Genomic DNA, 20,728 nt, shown 5'->3' with positions numbered 1-20,728 from the left:
AAGTAATCAAATTATCTTTTAGGATAATTACTATTTGCTCATTTTTTGGTGATTTCCCTCCCTAAGGCAGACAAGACTAAATTAGTCATGCTTTAAATTACATTGTACATCAGGTGTGTTAAAGGGATTTGTACAGTGCACTGAGGTTGACAGGATCAAGGAGTCTTGTTAGGCAGAGAGCCATAAATCACTGGATAAACCCACATTATCCATGCACTTGCAGGAAAGATACAGACTTTTAAAAACTCATAAACACAATATATTTTAAATTAAAGTGATAGATACTTTCCTGACTTTTTTCTGCTAGCAGAAATTATAAGCTCGAGTTCTTAGTTAAACACTCATTTTCAATTCCCACTGAACTAGCTGCAGGGAACCCTTTGAAATTCCCAGCATGGGGAGTTATGTATGTGATCATTTAGAATCATTTTGAATATCAATGGGAGAAGAATCCCGAGGACCCAGTTTTAATGGGACAATAAGGGCCAGCCACAAAGGTTTTCTCTTTTTTTTAAGGCAGCATGCAGAGATGGACTCACTTTACTGCTACCAGCTCTGAAGTAAGCTACTCCCAACCACATTCACACCTCTCTCTCATTTAAATTCAGGGTAAGTTATAGCACATTACTGAAAAAATTCGAGACAACCTGCATTTGAATGCTGTCTGGGAGAGCCAGGCCAATACACAAACCATTCGCTGTTTAAAACGCACAAATAACTTTAGGGACAAATAGTTTCTGTAACACTTAGAACGCCTAATTTCAGCTAACAACAATAATAATAATAATAATAATAATAAATACAAAACCACTGAATCGACTTGTTTTTTTCAATTAAATACATAGAGTGCATATTAGATTGTCGGATTGGGTTATCTTTGTTTATGTGAGAATACACATTCAGTCCTAAAAGTTCTAAAAAACAAAATTAATTAATAAAAAAAAAAGTCCAAATCTAAACTAAATTAAAAAAAAAAAAGCACCTAATCTCTGTGTTCAAGTTCTTTGCGCAACGCTTCGCCCACCAAGCAGAAAAAACCCTCTCCAAGATGATGGTCTCTCCAAGATTACCCTATCAGGTGCTAACCGCTGACATGTTTCCACCCACCAACAACAAAAAAGCCTCTCTGTGCCCAAATCTCAAGCCGCAGACGCACAAACACCACTGACAGGCACTGCTGCGCCATCCTCAGCTCCCGAACCTCTCCAGGGATCCGCTCCTGTTGCTACCGCTGCGATTGCTCAGCACTTCTTTTTTTTTAAATATAAATTGAGCTCGGGAAAGTTTGTCCTCCCATATTAAACGACTTCGTTTTGGTGGACTGCTCTTTTATTTATCGCCACTTTCTTTTTTTACTCTTGCACTTGGTAGCGTAAAATGATCCATGCAAGGTGTAGAAATCCAGCACAGGTACGGACGGAGATGAGAAGCATGTGATCTCTGGAGCAACAACCTTCGGTTTGTGGGGTAACTTAGCTGTTGGTGCGCAAAACTGAAGGATACTTTTTAGAGTGGTTTTGGAGAGGTCGAATACTGACTTCCATTCTTGACACAGACTTGCGGAGACGGGGTTTTTTTTTTTTCGGGAAGTGAAGGAGACTGAGCAGAGAAGAAATAATCTTCTGGATAATTTCATCCAACAAGGAAGCACCCAATGTTGCACTCCGTAACTCTGCCGCTGGTGTCCCGTCATCTGCCCTTACACTGGGATCCAGTCTCCTACTTACCCCCGGAGCTGTGTGCGTAAAATACGCACAGGGGAGCGAAACGGAGCGAGAGAGGGGGGCGATTTCGCCAACCTTTCCTGGGGCTAAATCAGTGGAAGCAGGTGTATTTCAGCTGTATTTCTGCAAGTCAAGATGTCTCTCCTGCCTTCGAGGTTCATATACTTGTAAGTCTTCCACCTCTCCGTTTACTTTTGCACACAAACTCATGCATTCTTACCAATAGAAGTCGCCAAACGCTTCATATTTTTGGATTGCTGTCATCCAGGTAGGCAGCGTTTATTTTTCACGTAATTGCCTGTGTGATTAACTCCCGTCTTCCCTTCTCTCTCCTCTCCACTTAGGTGTTTACATTTTCTGGTGTTCTATTTCCAACTGCAGGTATGTTTTATTACTTTTTGTGTGTATGTGTTTGTATGTCCCTGTGCAGCTTTTTGATGTAACTGTTGATTATATCACGGTTATAGTTTAATTTCACGACGGTCTTTGCCACGCAGGACAGGAAATTCATGTGCTTTAATTCTGTTCATTTCAATACTAATTGGTTAGAATGATGAGGAAAAAAGTGACAAATTTTGGGTCTACTGCGTGCCACAGTAAAAAAAAACAAAAAAAACAACAACAACAACAACACCAAAAAATAAACAAAAACTTAGTCGCACAGTAAACCACAAAAAACCCGTGAAATATCATTTATGTGATTTAAATACTTGTCACGAGTATTACAGTAATGCATAATTAATGTATATTCAAAATGTTCATTATTCATTCAAATCAGTACAATTATCCGGGCTACACCTTAATTAAAACCCGATGTTTGCAATTTGACATTCAAGTAGCAGTTTCGATATTTTACAGCAGAATTGTGTAAAAAAATATTGCGATCCCTGGGGTTAACAGTTGTTCTTTGAACAGATGGCTCTTTTGGCGCTCAGCTTTTATTAGTTGCGCGTCTCACTTTGAACAGTAATGATTTGCAGGCACCCACTCAGCTAATTGATTGCGCGCCGTGATTCACATAGGATGCAGTCAGCACACTCCTTCTCTCATAAAACTATCTGATGGGTTTGTTGGTATGACGTGTCCGACCATAATATTGCACACACAGTTGTTTCATATTAATTTATCGGTGTTATTGTGATCTACGACATTTAATAAAACCAGGATACCCTGCCTTAAAAGGTACCGGTATCTCATCCGTTTTTTAACAAACAGCTCTTAAAAAGTTGGCAACGTTTTAGTGTTTATGTAATTACATCTTTTAAAAGTTACTACATTTCTTTCTTTATTTTAATTGAAAAATAAAAACTATACCAAGAATAAGGAATAAAAGGAGTGTTTGTTTGTAAACTATAAACAATACATTTTATTGGTTACAGTTACTGCTGCTAGGATCACATTGTCCCAACCTGAAAACCATCAGCTTTTAGAGTAATAGGTAAATTTCCTAGGGACAAAATGTAAACCAACCCGAAACTAGAAATTGCAATCTTAAAACTGTGTAATCAGATTATTTCAACAGAAATGGCACAAACACAGTTGATGAAAAAAGTTGACCCCTCTTCACTTGACCCAACATTTTTGGTTATTATTTTTTTAATGTGAACTTCATGCTTGTTGTGATTTAAAGTTCGTCAGATGATAGCTACAGGTAAACAGAGGATGTTCATGGCTTCAGTGGTTTCAGCCTAATCATTTATCTTAGAAAAATGCAGGGACATGCCTTTATCCTCCACTCCTTCTCAATGCTCCTCGGTATGGCTTAATGGCTCTTGCATGTCATGCTGTGGTTGTGACTTTACGAGGTAAAACAAAAGAAGCAACCGCACTTGGAAGTTAACTTTGAATACACTGCCAATGTCTGTCGGAATGTTTTTCTGTATGTGAGTGTGTGTGACCCCATCTGTATGTATGTATGTATGAATGTGTGTGTGTGTGGGGGGGGGAGCAGATAGCAAGGTGTATCTTAGATGACTGCGACAACTTCACTTCCTCAGTGGAACTGAGTGCCAGACTTTTGAAGTTTCAACCATATCCGTTTTCGTGTTGTCTTTGAAGAAAGGAGACAGAGTGATTTAAAAAGAAAAAAAAAAAGCTGTTGTCGCTAGCGTTCACCTCAGCCATGTGCTTAGGCTTGCCTTTCCCTTGACATGAAATGCAACTGTCTACCAAACACACCTTTATGTTTGTTTAGAGATGGGGAGATTTGGGATAAATCCCTCAGCAGCCCAGTTAGGCTATGTTTTGTTGTGCGTTCATTTTTTTTTCTTGTTCTTCAGCTTTGAGTTTCATATTAAGAAAGAACATTGACAACAGATGATGTTAATGTTCAGCTTTTAAACACTGTTGTACTTATTCTACGATAAGCAAGTTTGCTGGAACCATTGGACACATGCTTACTTTTACACTGTTATGCATTAGTCACTGGTAATCCAGCCCCTAAGACTCTATTTAACTAACTTCTTCACCTGAAATGGTGACACTTTTCTCCCCCGTCAGTTTCTTTAACTGCTGTATCTGAAATACCCACTCAACTGTTGATATTTATCATTTTTTAAAGACACATACTGCGTAGAACAACAGACACTGAAACTTTCACGACTCACAAATGTAAAATGGCAACTGTTTCTCTAGAATTTTCATTTGTTTGGTCAGTTTTAACGTGCAAATATAAAAGGATATTTCCAGCCAGTAAGCAGACTCCTCTCTTACATCTTTGTAAGATCAACAAAGGCTTCAATCAGTGCCTTAATCAGCTTACAAAGATAAGCAGTTTCATCTCTGATAATCTATATCTCTTGTCAAGGAACGGCAAAGGGTTTTTCTGGAATACTCCTACCCTCCTAAGAGACCCTCTCTAAATCCACCCATCTCCATGGGACCTTCGACAAAGTCTGACACTGACAGTATTTTTCACAAGAACTGATTAGCCAGAAACAAGTCTTTTTGTTTGGATTAGTATGTTAAGTAAAACACAAGCTGTGATGGAGGTTAAGAGTTCGAGATGTGTTAGCATGGTGTGGTATCCTAGTACGAAGATAACAACCACTGCAGGTCTGAAAAATCAAGGTTAAACCTGAATTGACCCCAACAAACCCCAAATCTGCTTTGCAGTACAAGCCTCTGGTCCAGGTTGGGTTTAGGATTGTGAGTATTGAAGACCAGGGAATGTTTAGTTTTCAGAGTTTTCCAGAGGGTTCTGCTTGTGATTTATTTTGATTTCATATTGTGTTATGTGCAGAAAAATCTAAATATATTCTAGGGCAGTGTGTAACATCATTGTTCTGTATTGTATCATGAAGGTTGTGTACTTCTTTGAAGTAATTGGTACCTTTCTGGGGAAAATATACTATAGAATATTCTTATAGGGGGATAGTCAATCTGTGACTAGAGACAAAAAAGCCATCACATGCCAAATTTGAGTAAGCGAGTACATTTGATTTGATTATCTTCAGCGTCTTATTTTCCACACTGTCTGATGCCAAAAATAATATCATTCGTGTTTCCTAAATGTCAACAGACACAGAGGATATGTCACCGTTGTAGACCAAATATGCCATAACAAGCAAGCATATCTTTCATATTTCAAAGGCTCTTTGAAACATGACCAAGAAGTGCTACTTAATCTGCACCTCATGACCTTTTTGGCAATTTAAAATGTTTACAGATGAGTTGGTGCTCAAACGTGTCTTTTAGTTTGGTTTATTGAGGTTAAACTGTAAAGCCGGGCTTCTTCAGTAGAACCCATGTTCGTGGACAACATCCGTGGTGCACGACTCATACGACATGTTTCAGCAGAGCGTTGTTGGAAGCCTCTTCAGAATTGCACCCAGTTTTGCGAAATTGTTTACTTTTTCCTCTCTGATTTTAAGGATTTGTTCGGTAGAGGCCATAATTTCCAATCAAGTTTGCTACATGTCAGTCATTTTACTAGAATAACAAGGACTTGGGGTATGTAATGTGTATATAATTAGCCACCTGAGAACAGCCACATAAAAAGCCATTACTGTGCAATTACGACACCATACAGCTGGGGAAATAGGATTTTGGCGTGAACTTAGATTCCAGGGCTTCTGAAAGTATACGTTTCCTCTTCCACGTGTTGAGTCACAGTCGCTTTTCTGAGCTGCCGCTGAATTCTGCAATTTCCTCTGTTTTCATGTCAAGTCTAAATTTATTCCTAAACAGCTGACCAGTGAGTTTTGAGAAGCAGGTTTCAATGCGATTTTTACAAAAATTCCTCCCACAAGAGAACTTTTATGGTTTGAGGTGCCTCTTTCCATCTTGTCCTCCGCCTGCTGCATTTCCTAATTTATGGACTTTACTTTGCCTGCAGGCAGATATTTGTTTGATGATAGTGCAACAGGTCTGGATGCTTCAGGTGTATAATTGCTAGTGGCTTGCTTGCTTGTGGAAATGGAATACAGGTTTCTCAGTATTGCCCAGGGCACAGAATATATACTCTGTCAATATAAACCAACACTCAGTTTTCACTGTATGGTTTGCTCTTGCTCTGTGCAATTTTTACTCAAACCGTGACTTCATTAACATGTCTCGTAACATAGTTAGCAGCTTGTAAATGCATTGCATATAAAATGTGTCAGTTAAAAGCAAGGAGCAAAACACTAAAAAGCCACAGCACAATTTCCAGGTTGTTATATGAGTTTTTAAAACCCTGGGGCAATTTTTTTTTTTCTTTTTACACCAGGCCCATAAAATGAGCAGTGCACATTACTATCAATACCTGTGCTACGATGATCTCTCACCATCTGTCTCTCCTCCTCTCTGTTTCTTCATCTACTGTCCCTCTCTCTGTTTCCTCCTGTCTCACATCTGTGCAGGAATCGCAGCAGCGCTCTGCTGATTTCAGGTTTTACATCGAAAACCACACCAGAAACCCAGATGACCTGAGCCGGAAGCAAGTCCGGATCTATCAACTCTACAGCAGAACCACTGGCAAACACGTCCAGATCTTGGGAAAGAAAGTCAACGCCAATGGAGATGATGGGGGCAAGTATGGTATGGGAGAACTCCTGTGCATCTCACTTGACATTTAGCTAGGCTGTTATAATAGGATGAGAAATTACCTGCCAGCCAGAGCTTTTCTATCTCCACCAGCCACTTTGGCTGTTTACTACTCATTGTTTGTCGGTGGTTTTCCGTGCTCTGTGTTTGGCTGGCTCAAGAGAGGATGGTGACTTTTCAAAGCCACCAACTACAGGTTGGGGTGGATGAATACATACTGAAATTGCTGACTTTGCTGTTGATGTTTACTGCAGGATTTGGGTATCTGGGGCAAGTCTGTTTTTATCCTGTTGGAGTCATATGTCAGCAGTGTTATGCTTTTTGGGGGGGTCTAATACAGACCAAGACTTGTTGGTATCTGATGGTAAAAATATTGTTTTCTTTTGGTTTCTGAGTTGTAAAATATAGTTTTTTGCCCTCTAAGGATTCAGTCTCAACTTGGTTACTGTGAACTTCCATCATGCAAACTGGGGAAATCTCACATTTGCATTACAAGAAATCAAATTTATATACACGGTTAGGGAAAGCCAGGAGAGTTTTGTTCAGCCAAGCAGTGTAAAAGTGCTCACCTGAAAATGTTAAGCATTAAGTCTGAAGATGTCAAAATACTTTTGGCAGATTGACCCAGTAATTATCATTGTTGTTATGTAATTAGTAGTATTTCAGATAAATCTTAGGCTTTTATCATCTTTTTAAAGTGTTCTCTGTCTTTTCTTTCTTTCTTTTTTCTTTTTTTTTCACGTGCACTTTGCTATTTTGGTTTAAAACGAGTATGGCGAATGACTAAATTGATGGTCAGTATAGCACCCTTTTGAAGTAGTAGTCCAAACGCAAAGCAGTGGGGCTTATGTTGTGCTTCCCTGCAGATATTTTGCTCATAACAGCTGACTCACGGCTCTAAAATTGCTGGTCTTGAATGCCTTTGAGTGAGTGTGTTCAGTCACAGATGCGCCGAGGCGAAGTTTCCTCACTGCTTGTTAGAGCTTGAGTGGAAGCAGATCCAATTTTTCCCATGAGGCTTTGCCAATTCCACCCTCCACCCCTCCTCCCATCCCCCCCACCTCCTCCTCCCCATCCAGCTGCAGTACCTGGCACCTGTGAACTCCTTTGCAGCAATAATGCTCAGTGAGATAACTCTCCTTACTCTAATTCATGCATAGTGTCTGCAGCTTCACATACAGGGACCAAAATACGCTGCTGAAGAAATATAATATATTGCTAATATACTCCTAAGTAGGTATCTCTCCAGTTAACATCACTGGTATTATAAATCTTCTTAGGTATTAATGTAGCGTATTCATTACTTTTAGGAGACCAGACCAGTCATTTTCCAGAACAGTCCATTGTAAGTGATGTCTGCCAAGAGTGATGGCGGGTCATTGCAAAGGCTTTTAAATTGATAAAAGCTGCAATCTTTGATTAATGCTGACTTTTTCAGCTTTTTGAACAGGTGGCCTTTTGCTGAGGTCAAAATATGGCAGCAACCTGTATTATTCATATGGAAGCAAGGCAGAAAAAGTGCAGCATACCTCAGAAGCGAAGGGGTTCATGGCTCACAGTTCTGCCTGTGTGTCTCTTTAACTTTAGAAAGTAGACGTTTGGCAAGTTTGTCTGTAACTTTTGTCATATTTTTTCATTTTCTTTTGATCTTCTGACTTCTGCTCTGTTAAATAAAATACACCCTTTTCATGTTTTAGACCTTTTTTTGTTTATCCGTAAAAAACTGGGAAGCATTGAGGAGTCCTACACTCACAAGGCTGCTGTGAGATTATTGAAGCACCCGGTTCATACATTCAGCAATTTTTAAGGTTGTGGATTATGGAGATTAGGGGTATTCAAGTGCTTACAGTGTAAATAAAAGCACCACATTCCCTCCTTTGTCAACTCAGTGCCACTTGTTAGAGGTATTGACAACAGTGAGATTCCTCCAAGTGTTTGCATTTCACTGTAACTATGACTCAAGGATCTAATTACGTTTATTGATGCCTTAAGCTGCCAAACTCTTCTTTTATAAAGATCAAACCATTAGTGTTTTCCCAGAAAAACTCAATATAGGGGTTGGAACTGGGTCACAGACAAAGAACAACTTACAGTAAGGAGGGAAATATTGTTTTATCTGATGTTCTCTGTCTCCAGCATAACTGAGGTTGAATTTTTGGGTCTTTTTGTAAAAGTAGCTCACAATGAAAAGGCCAAGGTGTGGTTAAAGATTTCCTAAATTTGCATTCATGGCAGTAGTTTCTTTCAGAATATTATTTTATTTGTGTGAAAACCAATCTTGTTGGGCTGTCTTTTCTTTTTTAAGGATGTCCCTGCATATCTATTTGACGATAAAACCAAGTCCCATGTGCTATTCTTTAGATCCCAAGTAAGACGTACAAACAAATCTTTTGCAAATGAAGAATGAATAACTATTTCTTCCCTCACCTTTAAGACAGATTACCTACAACCCACTTTTCTCCCAAGGTTGGATTTAGGGGGGTGGAGAGTTATTTCTGCCCCCGAGCCTATCCCGTCCCCTTCGACTATTCTTTCTCTCCTCCCTTGAGTGCTACTGAATGGCTCTGTGTGTTAAACAAATGGATCATCTTAACTTTTTGATTGAGTGAGCACAGACTAAAGGGAACTTGAAACCTAATCTGGAGGGGCACATAACCGCTCCACAAATGTTTGGCAGATCTCTTTACTGGTCAGAGGGTGAGCAGAGACAAAGGTGACCTCGCAGGGGTTAACACTGGGGTGGCGGAGTGGGCACGGAAAACTAAAAAGGCTACCGAGATAGGTTTTTAAAGTGGACTACTGAAGTGACAGTGGCATTGTTTTTCTGATGTGTATCATACAAGGAATTTTTAAATAATGTTCTACTTGAATTGAAATATTTTAACTGCATTTAGTCAAGAAAATCATCATTTAGCTAATGATCACAGGGTTTGTGTCCTTTTGTTTGTGTTTCTTTAACTAAAAAATAACAAAAGAAGTTAACCATGATTAAAACTTGTACTCTTACAGAATCAACTAAATGTGTTTGACTCCTTAAGGTATGTGTCCTACAAGACATATACATGGCATTAATTGGATGTGTTTTTCTTTTCTTTTCATTTGCAGCTCTCCTTATTGTTGAGACAGAAACCTTTGGGAGCCACGTCCGAATAAAAGGAAAAGAGAGCGAACATTACATTTGCATGAATGAGAAGGGCAAAATAGTTGGAATGGTGAGTACATTTTGATTTTCACTTTGGTAATATTCAATGAATACTGATATTTTAAAGCGTGCACTTAATCCATGCTGAATCAAACGCAGCCTGGGATCTGCTTTCTCCTGCTGTTTTTCTACACCCTAACAAAACCTCTTTGATAACTCACAGCCATTCTTCCATTACGTAATCGGCCTACTCCTTTGACACTCGATCAGTCAATTACAGTCTGCAATCACCAAAATGCATTGAGAGACTAATAGTCACTTAGGAGGAATACCATTGCAATTATATCACTTAGTCGCACCAGGTGGCCACAAGTGCAGGATGACTGCATGTGGCTCGGCAGATGACCATTTCAGTGTGAAAAAAGCTAACATTTGAAATTGTAACATTTTTTAGAGCGCATGTGCTGTTTCTCTAATAAATCATGTTCTTAGCATTGGTGCGACTGGATTATTTCACTCAAGTTTTCCCTCGCTGCGGTCGTCTGCTAGAACTAAATTATGTTCCCATCAAGATTTCTAATCTGTCTTTAACCCAAATGCCAGAATTTGCCATGTTAGTGTTCATTTTCGTGGCTTCTGATTTGTCTGAAACCCAGTGATGTATTGATTTTGTGTCTGTCAATATTTTACTATTTTTAACTCTAAACCTATCAAGAAAGTGTTAATGAGTTGAGCCAAGAGCCATTTCCTGTAGACTTCTATGAGAATTCTATGAGAATCAGAGAGGTGCAACCAGAGGAGTGCCCCCTCCTGGCCTACAGAGATTATGCAGGTTGAAGGCATTTCGGCTGACTTTAATTTTAAGACCATCTTTTATGAACGTTATATGGTGTGAGAGCTTCCTGTGTGTCATCCTATACATAGCCATATGTAGTGTACTTGTTTACCTATGCTATAGTGCTGGGAGATAGCTAGCTTAACTTTGCATAAAAGCTAGATGCAACGGGATATAGCTAGCATAACTGAATTACAAGCTAAGAAATCCATCCTACTGCAAGACGTCACTGCTCTAAAAAGTTGTCTGTCCCATAATATTCTGTAAATCCAGATATTTAATTTTATCTGCCACTGCACCACTTTGTTTTGTTTTGTATAGATTAACTAAATGTGAGCTTTAGAGAAACTGTTAGATTTTTTTTTCTTATTATCTTTGGAATTTATATAGAACCTTTCTAAGCAGCAAGGAAGCTCAAATAAAAAGATTTTCTACAATTATTTAAAGAGTTCAATTTTCTCAACTAGCGAGAGTGCATTAGTGGTAAAAATGGGAATGAGTCAAGTAACAGTTAATATGTTTACGCTTACCTAACATTAACTCTCACATCACAGGGAGAACTTTTTTTTACCTCACAAAAAGTTGATTCTGTTAAACGTAACCTTTTCAGTGGGTGAAACTCATCCAAACTCATTCAAGTGACTTCTTCACTCTCAGTTGACTGCAGGTTTCCCCGACCCTATAAACAGTACATTTGCATAATGACTGAAACTAGCACCACTGATTAACAATTGTATTTTCAGCTGTGACTGAAACCCTTTTTGATCTGTGAGTACATTATAACCATGTGACGGGAAAACTTAGATTGCAACACAAAATCACTCCAAACTGAAAAAGAGGAGAAAATGAGGTAGACTATTCAAAGGCCACACTACTATATTAATAATTAGTGTCAGATGATAACTTCCTCTGCATTCTTGTTCTTTTTTCTTTCAGCCTGATGGAAGGAAGCAGGAGTGTGTCTTTATCGAGGAATTCCTGGAGAACAACTACACGGCTCTCGTCTCTGCCAAGTACAAAGGATGGTACCTCGGATTCAATCGGAAAGGGCGGCCTAAGAAAGGCTCGCGGACCACGCAACGACAACAGGAAGTCCACTTTATGAAACGCCAGCCGAAGGGCAAGGTGAACCCAGTGCAGGAGTTTCGCTTCACCACAGTAACTAAGCGGACACGAAGGGCTCGGCGGTTAAAATCCAACGCAAAGAGGAACTGACAGGACTAATGGGACAGCTCTAGTTTTCCTCGTGGAGGAAAAAAACTGTACCTGAAAATCTCAAGATTCTTAAAAGAAGACTTCTCTTCTGTAAAAGAAAGACTGACTAAAAGAACAAAAAATAAAGATTTTTTATTTTTGTATTTCAGGATGACTGAATATTTCCTAACTGTCGGATTCTTCTGGGTTGATGCCATTGAGCTAATGTTTCTGTCATGTTATTTATACTGGATAAACTAAAGGACCTCTGAGCGAATTCCTGTGATCGTGGCCCTCAGCTACATATGAACTGCAAGCTGAAGGCATGCTTTCTTTTTGACAAAAGCAGGAGCTGATGCAATGTTATAAAAATCAGCCAACTAGAGATTTATTGGAATACCTGTCGGTTTTTGTTTGTGTTGCCCCTGACAATGCGGATCCCATACTTTCCACTGGAATTAGAAACCATGGAGATGAAACGGAGAGAGGTGGCAGTTGCAGGTGACACTGTGCTGCCAGAATAACTGTGTAGCTTCGAGTGCAATATTTTACAGGTCTCTCTCTTTCTCGTCTTCTTTCTTTCCATGTGTGGCTCAGCTCCTAGAATGCGCGGAAGCCTCCAAGTACTGTGTGAGATTTCCATACAGCCTGAGATTCAGCTGAAACCCAACATGCTTTGACTAGTCAAGCGCCAAACGTGGCTTTTGTTCTGTTTAAAGACTGAAAAACCAACACAAAAATACAACAGCTGATGTGATACATAAATTCACACTGTCTTCCAACTTCATTGCATTTGAGTAGGGATCTTAATCCCTTTCATCTCCCCTCAGATTGCATCTTTTACAGCTCTTCTTTGCATGGGTTAGAGCTGTTCCACAACAAAAAGCTGCCTTAATTCTTTGAGTCGGAGCTACTGTCTGGGGGCTGATGATGACTTCCTCTACCTCCTTGATCTTTTGTTTATCTTCACCTACACGGTCTGCATTCGGTTGATTTCAGGAACCTTTCTGTTGACTCATTTTCTTTCTCTCTCTGTCTCTCCTTAATTCTCTCGCTGTTACAAAATCATCTTTTGACTGTGAGCTCATCTTCGCTCCTTTCACTCTCACTGAAAGACAGTCTCAAAGATGCTTTTGGGAAGGCTTAGCTTTATGCAGATTAGTCATCCATGGATAGGAATACTGTACATAATACACTCCACATCACCTCATAAACTCATATTTAACAATTAAACAATTTCCTCAAAAATCCAGATGACCAATACGTCAAGGATCCAGGGAATACTTTCAGCAGCATGGTAGTTTTATTTTGTTTTCAAATCTGAATCCTAAAGGGAAAAGTCTGCTTTTATAATTATTTTTTCTCACTGACAACAAACTCCAGCCTCTTATCACCCGTAGTATGTATTTACCTGCTGTCAGGCAGGTCTTTTGTATGAGTTGCTACTAACAACATGACACGTTTATGATTTTTTTTTTTTAAACAAATGTAAGCAAAAAATAATTTTATGACTATTATTAAGATATTTATTGCCTCTCTTTGTAAATAAAATGTGAGTTTTATTTGGCCTCTGTTAATAAAATGAGGAGTATATTTTAAAACAGACTTATTTTATGTCTTTATTGAACTCTGAAAACAGGTATAAATGTCTTTATAGCCTAATTTGAGACAGATTTTTGAGATGTGCATACTGACTATAACACTCCCTGGAAGTGAAATCACTCCAGGTAGGGTTTGGATGAATAGAGTACATTCCCTTCTCTGCATACTGCCAAGTTATGCATTTTTATATACAAACCCAAAGCGTGAGGATTGCTTTTAAGTGCAGTGATTTGAGAAAGGCCACTGAAATATTTCTGAAGTTTTCTTTATATCATTGTGTGTGGCAACTGGAGTTCAAGCACCTGGTGCTTTAAAAAACAGATTTTCTTTTTAACATTTAGGAAATGGTGGAATAAAGTTTTCCCACCAAGTTATTAAGGTTATAAATCAAGATTTGATGAATTTTTCAATCATAGCTAAAGTGAGTGGTGAGACAATTATAAATATTTTTGTCACAAGACTAAAGAACTTGATCAGGTATGAGACCCCAAACAATCTTTGAGTACTTGCAGTGCAGCCTACTTTGATTTAAATGCTTCGTCCTCCAAACAGTAAGCATGAAGAGGTAAAAGATGGACAACTTTGCATCTGTTAAAAGCACTGAAAGAATGTGGGGAAAGCATGTCTTATAATGCTGTGTGCAGGAATGATGTTTACAGTAACCGTCAGACTGAAAGATGGCGGCTTTGAGGGGGAAAAATACTTTTGTTTAAATTCCTTGCAACGCTATCGGCCCCCCTCCCTTTCACTCCACTCTGGTAGTTGCCTCCAACACATCCAGAAGTTCCCCCATTCCGTCATGGGATTTTGAATGTCTGGCCTGCTGCTTTTAAAGGTGGAAACATAGTGCTTGAAGTGTGACCCTGTTATGTGCCATTAACATAATGGATCAGCACTGAAGATGGTGCTTGTCTTTGGGGGGATGGAAGGAGGTATCTGTAGGATTTTGAAGAATGTTTTATGCCCTTTATCTTGTCTTCATCTTCTTTAACTGTGTATTGTCACTTCTGTAGAGGAATGATGACTTTACTGAAAGGAATAGAAACATGCAGCCAGAGTACATACATTGTACAATGAAAAATTTCACGTGCCATAAATAAAAACATTTAATTCACTGCTTCCTGTTTAAATCGCCAAAGTTCTGTCCTGCCAGTCACTTACTGCAAAGATTTGTTACTCTAGAGGACTGGGAGTTAAAATCAGCCTGGTAGATGTTTGAGGAATTTAATCAATGCAACTTTTGAAACCCTGCAAATTCTATTTATACAAGCAACAAGTTTTTCTTTTTTTTTCCATTCTGCATACTTCAAACTTGACCAAGCACAGCCAAAGTGCATCTGGGTATATTGACATTTAAACGAGAGCCGATGGTTTCCAACATGGCAGCCCATTCGCAATAACGAGATGACATTTTTGCATAAGCCTCCCGCTAGGCTTTTCTCTGACTCAACCTTTGATCGTTGGAGGCTAGATGGTCTTGGAACTGGACCAATAACTTCAAAATGAAACATAGAATTCCCTTTTGCAAAGCCCAGCCCCTTTTCAAAGGAGGTGGAATCTTTAAATGCAGTCCTCCTTGCCAAGTAGTTTATATTCTATTATTAGAAAATCTCAGCACACTGAAAATGTGCACAATGGATACAGTATGACCAGAAAGCAGAGTCAACGTAGAGAAAAAACTTTGTGGTTCTGAATAAATTATACAAATTTTAGTGGAACAACCAAAAGTGGTCCGTTGGCCTTGAGATCAGCAACCACACACTTAACAATTAGCCCTGTCAACAGAAATTTTCTTCTATTTGAGACATGAAACACGTTTTTTCTCGATGAATATTACTGAAATTGTCCCTCAAGGTCAGTGAAAAACAAAACTCTGAAGCCAAACAAAACAGTATTCAACCTATAATATACCTTGTGTCATTAAATGTAGTTTGACATCACGTCATTTACTGTCAAAACAGGACTGTTGCTACCGCCCGTCTAACTCACGCTAAGCGCTAACCACACTTGACTGGACTGCCTTTGTGACTGTGAAATCCACAGGGGAAACCCTCTCTGTGATTCTCAAAGTATTTTTGAATACATGGCTGAGTTGTGTTTTTACAGGATTACAAATGTGCTTACTGTACATACAGTTTCTGGAAAGCCAGACCTCTTCTCTGTTCTCCTCATAACAACATGTGGCCAGCATGTTTTGAATAAGAAGGGTCAAAAATAAAGGTCAGTATGTATACTGTGTCAGCCTTATTATATTTTATTTCAAGTTCACATGAGGTGATTTTTAAAGTTAGCACAGTGGTTAAAGTCTCTATCCACATTTGTGGGAAATACATTTACCAACTTAAGTGAAAATTCTGTGTTTTTTTAATATTGTGTCAAAACTAAGGTGTGAAATATCAAAGCTTACCTGGCAGTTTTAATCCTACTGCATGTAATTGAGGGTTATGACATTATGTCACCAGTCACAGCATTTTAAAACTGCTAGCAGCACACTTGCATCTGGAACAGAATGTATTTCATTCCATCAAATGCATATGTACCTATACTTTGATTTTCTTTCTGATGTTTTCATAACTACAGTAGCAACTGATGGAATTACTGCTACAGGCGGCTCTGTCAGGCGATCTGTCCAGGGCGCACCCTGCCTCTTGCCCTGTGGTAGCTGGAATAAGCTCCAGCTCCCCCCGTGACCCTTACAAGGATAGGCAGAAGAGGATGGATGGATGTATAGAATACTCTCAGCTTTTGATCCACCATGCAATGCCATTTGGAAAGCATGTGATTGGGAACAGCTTTGTTTTTTTGTTTTTATTCTTCAAACCTTAACAGACCTGACTAGACAATGACAGTCACAGTGGCTGAACACCTAAAGAGGGAGAAACAGCAACACTGACAAAGCTTCACATTGCATACATAGTAATAGAGTAATAGAAAGTTTAAATTTATTATATCGCTGCGCTACATTTTTCTATCTTTTGGGCAATGTTGCAGAAAAATGAACTTAAAGTGACGAACTGTGAAAACACATTTGAACATACATAATATGTTTTCTCCTCTCACATGGCCACAGACAGACTATACTAGTCAGTCCTTGTCCCTACATCAGCAGATGCCAGGTGACACAGCTCATTAACTTCTCCTTTCCCCTATTATTTTGGCTCCTCATTGTCTTGAGATATGAGATGAGCCTTTGTTGAGAGTTTTGCCCCCTTTTCTCTCAACCAGGCAGGGCCCATAATTAGTGCTTTGCGCTGGGCGTACTTTCTCACAGGGCTACGACACAATTAATCAGCACTTTCCCACCAATGGGCAGAAAATGCTTGGTTCTATCAAGGCCAAATTTTTAAGTTGTGACGCCTGTTTCTGGCAATGGAAATGTCAGGATGCAACAATGATTTTCAAAATATATGACGCAATCGGCAAGGGGTCACCCAATACGCCAGGTCAAATAAAATGGATGCATTGTGCCTTTAGGTATAATCAAATACGTTTTTTAATTTAAATTTGATGGTTTTTTTGTCTGCATATGTGCCAACTTTTGGAATTAGTTTTGTAAAACAAAGCATTGAGCACCCACCATTGATGGGTTTTTAAAATTCACCAGCGGTGATTGCCTGACATCTCAGAAGTCCACTTATATCGTCGATCTATTGTGCCACTGTTACTCCTGTATGAAACAATGTTGTCTTGTCTTATCTACCCTCACACGATCTTTTTCCTATATTTTCCTTATGATCTTTGGTTATTTTTTAACCACTGAGCTGTCTCAGGCATTTATGTGAATGGTTTGTTTGCAAAATAGCAGTCAACACCAACAACCTAGTGCAGTGATTTGGGTGGGTGCATCTGAATCAGTGCTATACAGACAAAGGGAGAGATGGGTGAGAAGAATGTGGTTCCGGTTTGTTACACAGTACATGAAAACAAGCCCTCCAACCAAAATGATTATATTATTAGGTTGTCTGTCCTAGATATGCTCCACAGCCAGTAGCAAGAGGTATACATCAGATAAAATACTGAAAATCATCGTTGAAAAAAACCCCCCAAAAAACAAAAAGAACTGTATGATGAGATTATTTTATGGTATAATTTAGTTATATAGGCATTAGCACAAACACTTAGAATTGAGTTAGACACCCATCTTTTTTTGACTGCTTTGGGTTTAGGCACTAAAAACTAACTGGTTAGGATAAATCTTTCTAGAAGCAAGTCTACAAACTTGAAAGTCATATTGGCAACAGTTCTGGGCTGTAACAACATGAAGCACCAATCTAAATAAATAAGGTAAAAAATATCACTTTTATTTGATAAGTGACTCCTTCCAAAAACAAGATTGAAAAAGCTTCTTTTTTTTCCGTCAACATCTTCATGTCTTTGACTCATGCACCAGAGCACTGAACAAAACACCATGCACCATTTATGTACAGTAAAACAAGATGGCACAGTTACCTACATTTTTAGTGTAACCATAAATAGATATCCTTGCCACCTTACAGTTTAAACTATGCAGTGTACACAACACAGTTTCCCAGGCTCAGTGGCTGATGTTAGTTGGCTTTTTTCGTAGAATTCTCGCATATGTTTCTGTTCAGGATACTTCAGTATTATGTCGCTGCCTGATATTGTGGGTAGAGTTAGGAAAAGACAGTGATTTGGCTTCAAAGACATCTTTTCGAGATTTTTACTACAAATCAGAATGCTTAGTTGTCTAGTGTTACTAGGGTCTCCACTTGAAATTTTACACACACTTATTTACATGAAGGTGTTCTCAGACACGATCTGGGTTGCTTTCTCTTATATCAGTGATTAAAAAGGATGATAGTGCACCTTTTGGACTACCTGTAGATACACGAGGGTGCCTACTGGCCATATCTGTGTGTGTGATTACAACTGATAAGGGACATTCATTGTGATGATAACAGTCAAAGCGGGTAGTTTCTCTGAGGCTTTCAGCAGAAAGTCTCATCTTTTTCAATTGTTGTAGTAATCTCCCTCCACGAGTTCTGTTTAATCTGGGAATCCTTATGCTCCCGCATTGAGTGATTGAAGAGATGCCTGCAGAGGGTGGCCTGCTCGCAGACTTGTCACTCTAGCTTGTTTATTTTTTTATATACAACAGCCCTACAGTGCACGCCATGGTCGAAAAACTGGGCCATGCATGAAGCACCTGAACACCTGAAGTAGCACTAAAGCACACAGCAAGCATAAGCTAAGCTTTAAAGGAACAGTTAATTTATTTTTAAGTTTATTTATTAGAAAACAAATGTGATACTCAGAATTACACATTGATTAATGAATGTGTAATTACATCTTCCAAAAACTAATGTGGGTAGAATTAATTGAATAAAAATACAGCAGGTTATTGGTTTGTGGAAGTAGCCATGTTGCCCCAGCAACTTGAATACAGTGGCCAATATGAAGTTATTGTCACATTGTTATTCCCCCAGTCACGTTTTTGTATGCGACTAAAGACACCATATGTAGGACACCAAAGGTAAAAGATAAGAGAACTTGTAGGTGTTCGTGTGTTACTGCAAATTTTAATTAGTAGCTGCACCTTCAGACTCACGAAGGATTAAGGATTAAGGATCATAGGATCGATCTGAGAAGAAGTCCCTTTCATCAAAGAAGCAAAAATGTGTATGCATATTTATTTCTGATATTGTTGTAATTACGTATTCTCAGCAGATTAGACATGCAATACAGCAACAAGCTGTCTAAACAACAGCTGATTATAGGTGAAAAGCTAACGTTATGACACAGTTTCCTTCTGATAAACGGTTTGATCAAATTCTAACATAACATCATATCAATTTATTCACTGAGTGTCAAAGAACAATAATGTTTGATCTGCTTCAAAGACGGTTTCACTAATGCCGGCTAACAGCAGCTAACAGCGGAAACTACAGCATTTCTTACCGCAAGAAAAGTTCCGGATATCCTCAACATTTCACCTCAGCATTGCTGTCATCAGATAGAAGTGAGCTTTACAGACTCACTGACTCATATTGGGCTTCACTGACAAAGTTTTACAGCTTCCTCTAGAGAAAATACACATGGACACCTGAGATATTGACAGCTGAGGTAAACATCGGACTGACAGCCTACAAAGAACTCAGTTGACTGCAATCTTTAATCTACTGACATCTAGTGGTGAGAATTCACAAACTGTAACTTTATCATTGGAAAGATTCTAAAATCCAAACTTCTGTTTATCCAGCAGTCCACCCCAACTTCTACCGATGCATTTATGGAAATTCTGATAAGGACAGTTTATTTTAGAGAATTAGTATTGAGAAACTAGTAGCACAAGCTTTCTTCATGTACATCTTATAGCGAGATGACAAGAAGAGACAACTCCAATTCCTAGCCAGATTAAAAGGAATATCAAGAATAATTGGTGGCCAGTATCTATTCTTAGATTAATGATAATGGTAATGGAGAAAAAAAGGAAAAGAAAAGACTTGCGCTTTGACCTTTCACCTGAGGTCAAAACACAAGTCCTCTGCTGCTAATCTAACATATGTTTTCATGAGCCAAGACAAGCAACCCTGCCATGGTGGCCGCTCTCCAAAACTAATGATGTCAAGTGATTCCCTCTAAAAAAAAATCCCTTTTAAAACAGAATGAAAGAGGCAGAGAGGGGAGGAAGTGTAGGGGCTCTGGGGGTCCAGCAAGGGGATAGAGTTGAAGCTGAGTGACAGGTTAGAGCAAAGAAAAAGACTGAAAAGACCCCTTCTCATTATCAAAAAACTCAACTTGTTTTGGCTAAAAGACCCTAGCAGCTACTTTCTCTGCCAGATCTTGCCCCTCGCCACTATCATATCACTGTACACAGAGAAAAGGGCTCACTTTTTATTTACGCCATCTTTATTGTCAGAATATTGCTTTTAATTGCTGTCCTGGATTCCCTGCTGCGGTATAGGACGAGTCTGAGACGATTACTCAAAGTAATGGAGCATAATGATGTCTCGGAGTGGCCCCTAAAGCTCAGGTCAGGGGTTAGACAATGTGAACATTCAGCTACTTAGCTTCCTTTGCAACTTTGTGACAAAATCTGTTTGCCCAACACCAATTAAGATGCCTCTCCGTGTGCTCTGGTCAATGGGTTTGACGGAGGGGGTCGTCCAACGAGTTGACATGTCCCTGAGCACGAACAAGCTGGCCAGTGTCCTCGCCTCAATAATTGGTGTCCCTTGCAACATG

General features: G+C 39.1%; 1 protein-coding gene across 1 annotated transcript; it reads left to right on the top strand.

Annotated features, from left to right (window-relative positions):
* Positions 1-1,157: 1,157 nt before the first annotated feature.
* Positions 1,158-13,498, top strand: fgf24 (fibroblast growth factor 24). Its single transcript, XM_005726547.1, has 5 exons — positions 1,158-1,891; positions 2,069-2,105; positions 6,566-6,743; positions 9,855-9,961; positions 11,663-13,498. Exons 1-5 carry the CDS (start codon positions 1,860-1,862, stop codon positions 11,939-11,941), a joined length of 633 nt encoding a protein of 210 aa, XP_005726604.1. The 5' UTR covers positions 1,158-1,859; the 3' UTR covers positions 11,942-13,498.
* The last annotated feature ends 7,230 nt before the right edge of the window (positions 13,499-20,728 follow it).

This window comes from Pundamilia nyererei, unplaced genomic scaffold (assembly GCF_000239375.1).
Source record: "Pundamilia nyererei isolate P.nyererei 1_Seehausen unplaced genomic scaffold, PunNye1.0 scaffold00020, whole genome shotgun sequence".
NCBI classification, from domain to species: Eukaryota; Metazoa; Chordata; class Actinopteri; order Cichliformes; family Cichlidae; genus Pundamilia; species Pundamilia nyererei.
This window is presented reverse-complemented; position numbering and strand designations above follow the sequence as displayed.

What these genes read in the sequence shown, in the direction of transcription:
- fgf24 (XM_005726547.1), top strand. Translation starts at nt 1,860, where the DNA reads ATGTCTCTCCTGCCTTCGAGGTTCATATACTT. An exon ending in CCTTCGAGGTTCATATACTT is followed by an intron (nt 1,892 to 2,068) that starts GTAAGTCTTCCA and finishes CTCTCCACTTAG; the next exon opens with GTGTTTACATTTTCTGGTGT. An exon ending in TGTTCTATTTCCAACTGCAG is followed by an intron (nt 2,106 to 6,565) that starts GTATGTTTTATT and finishes ACATCTGTGCAG; the next exon opens with GAATCGCAGCAGCGCTCTGC.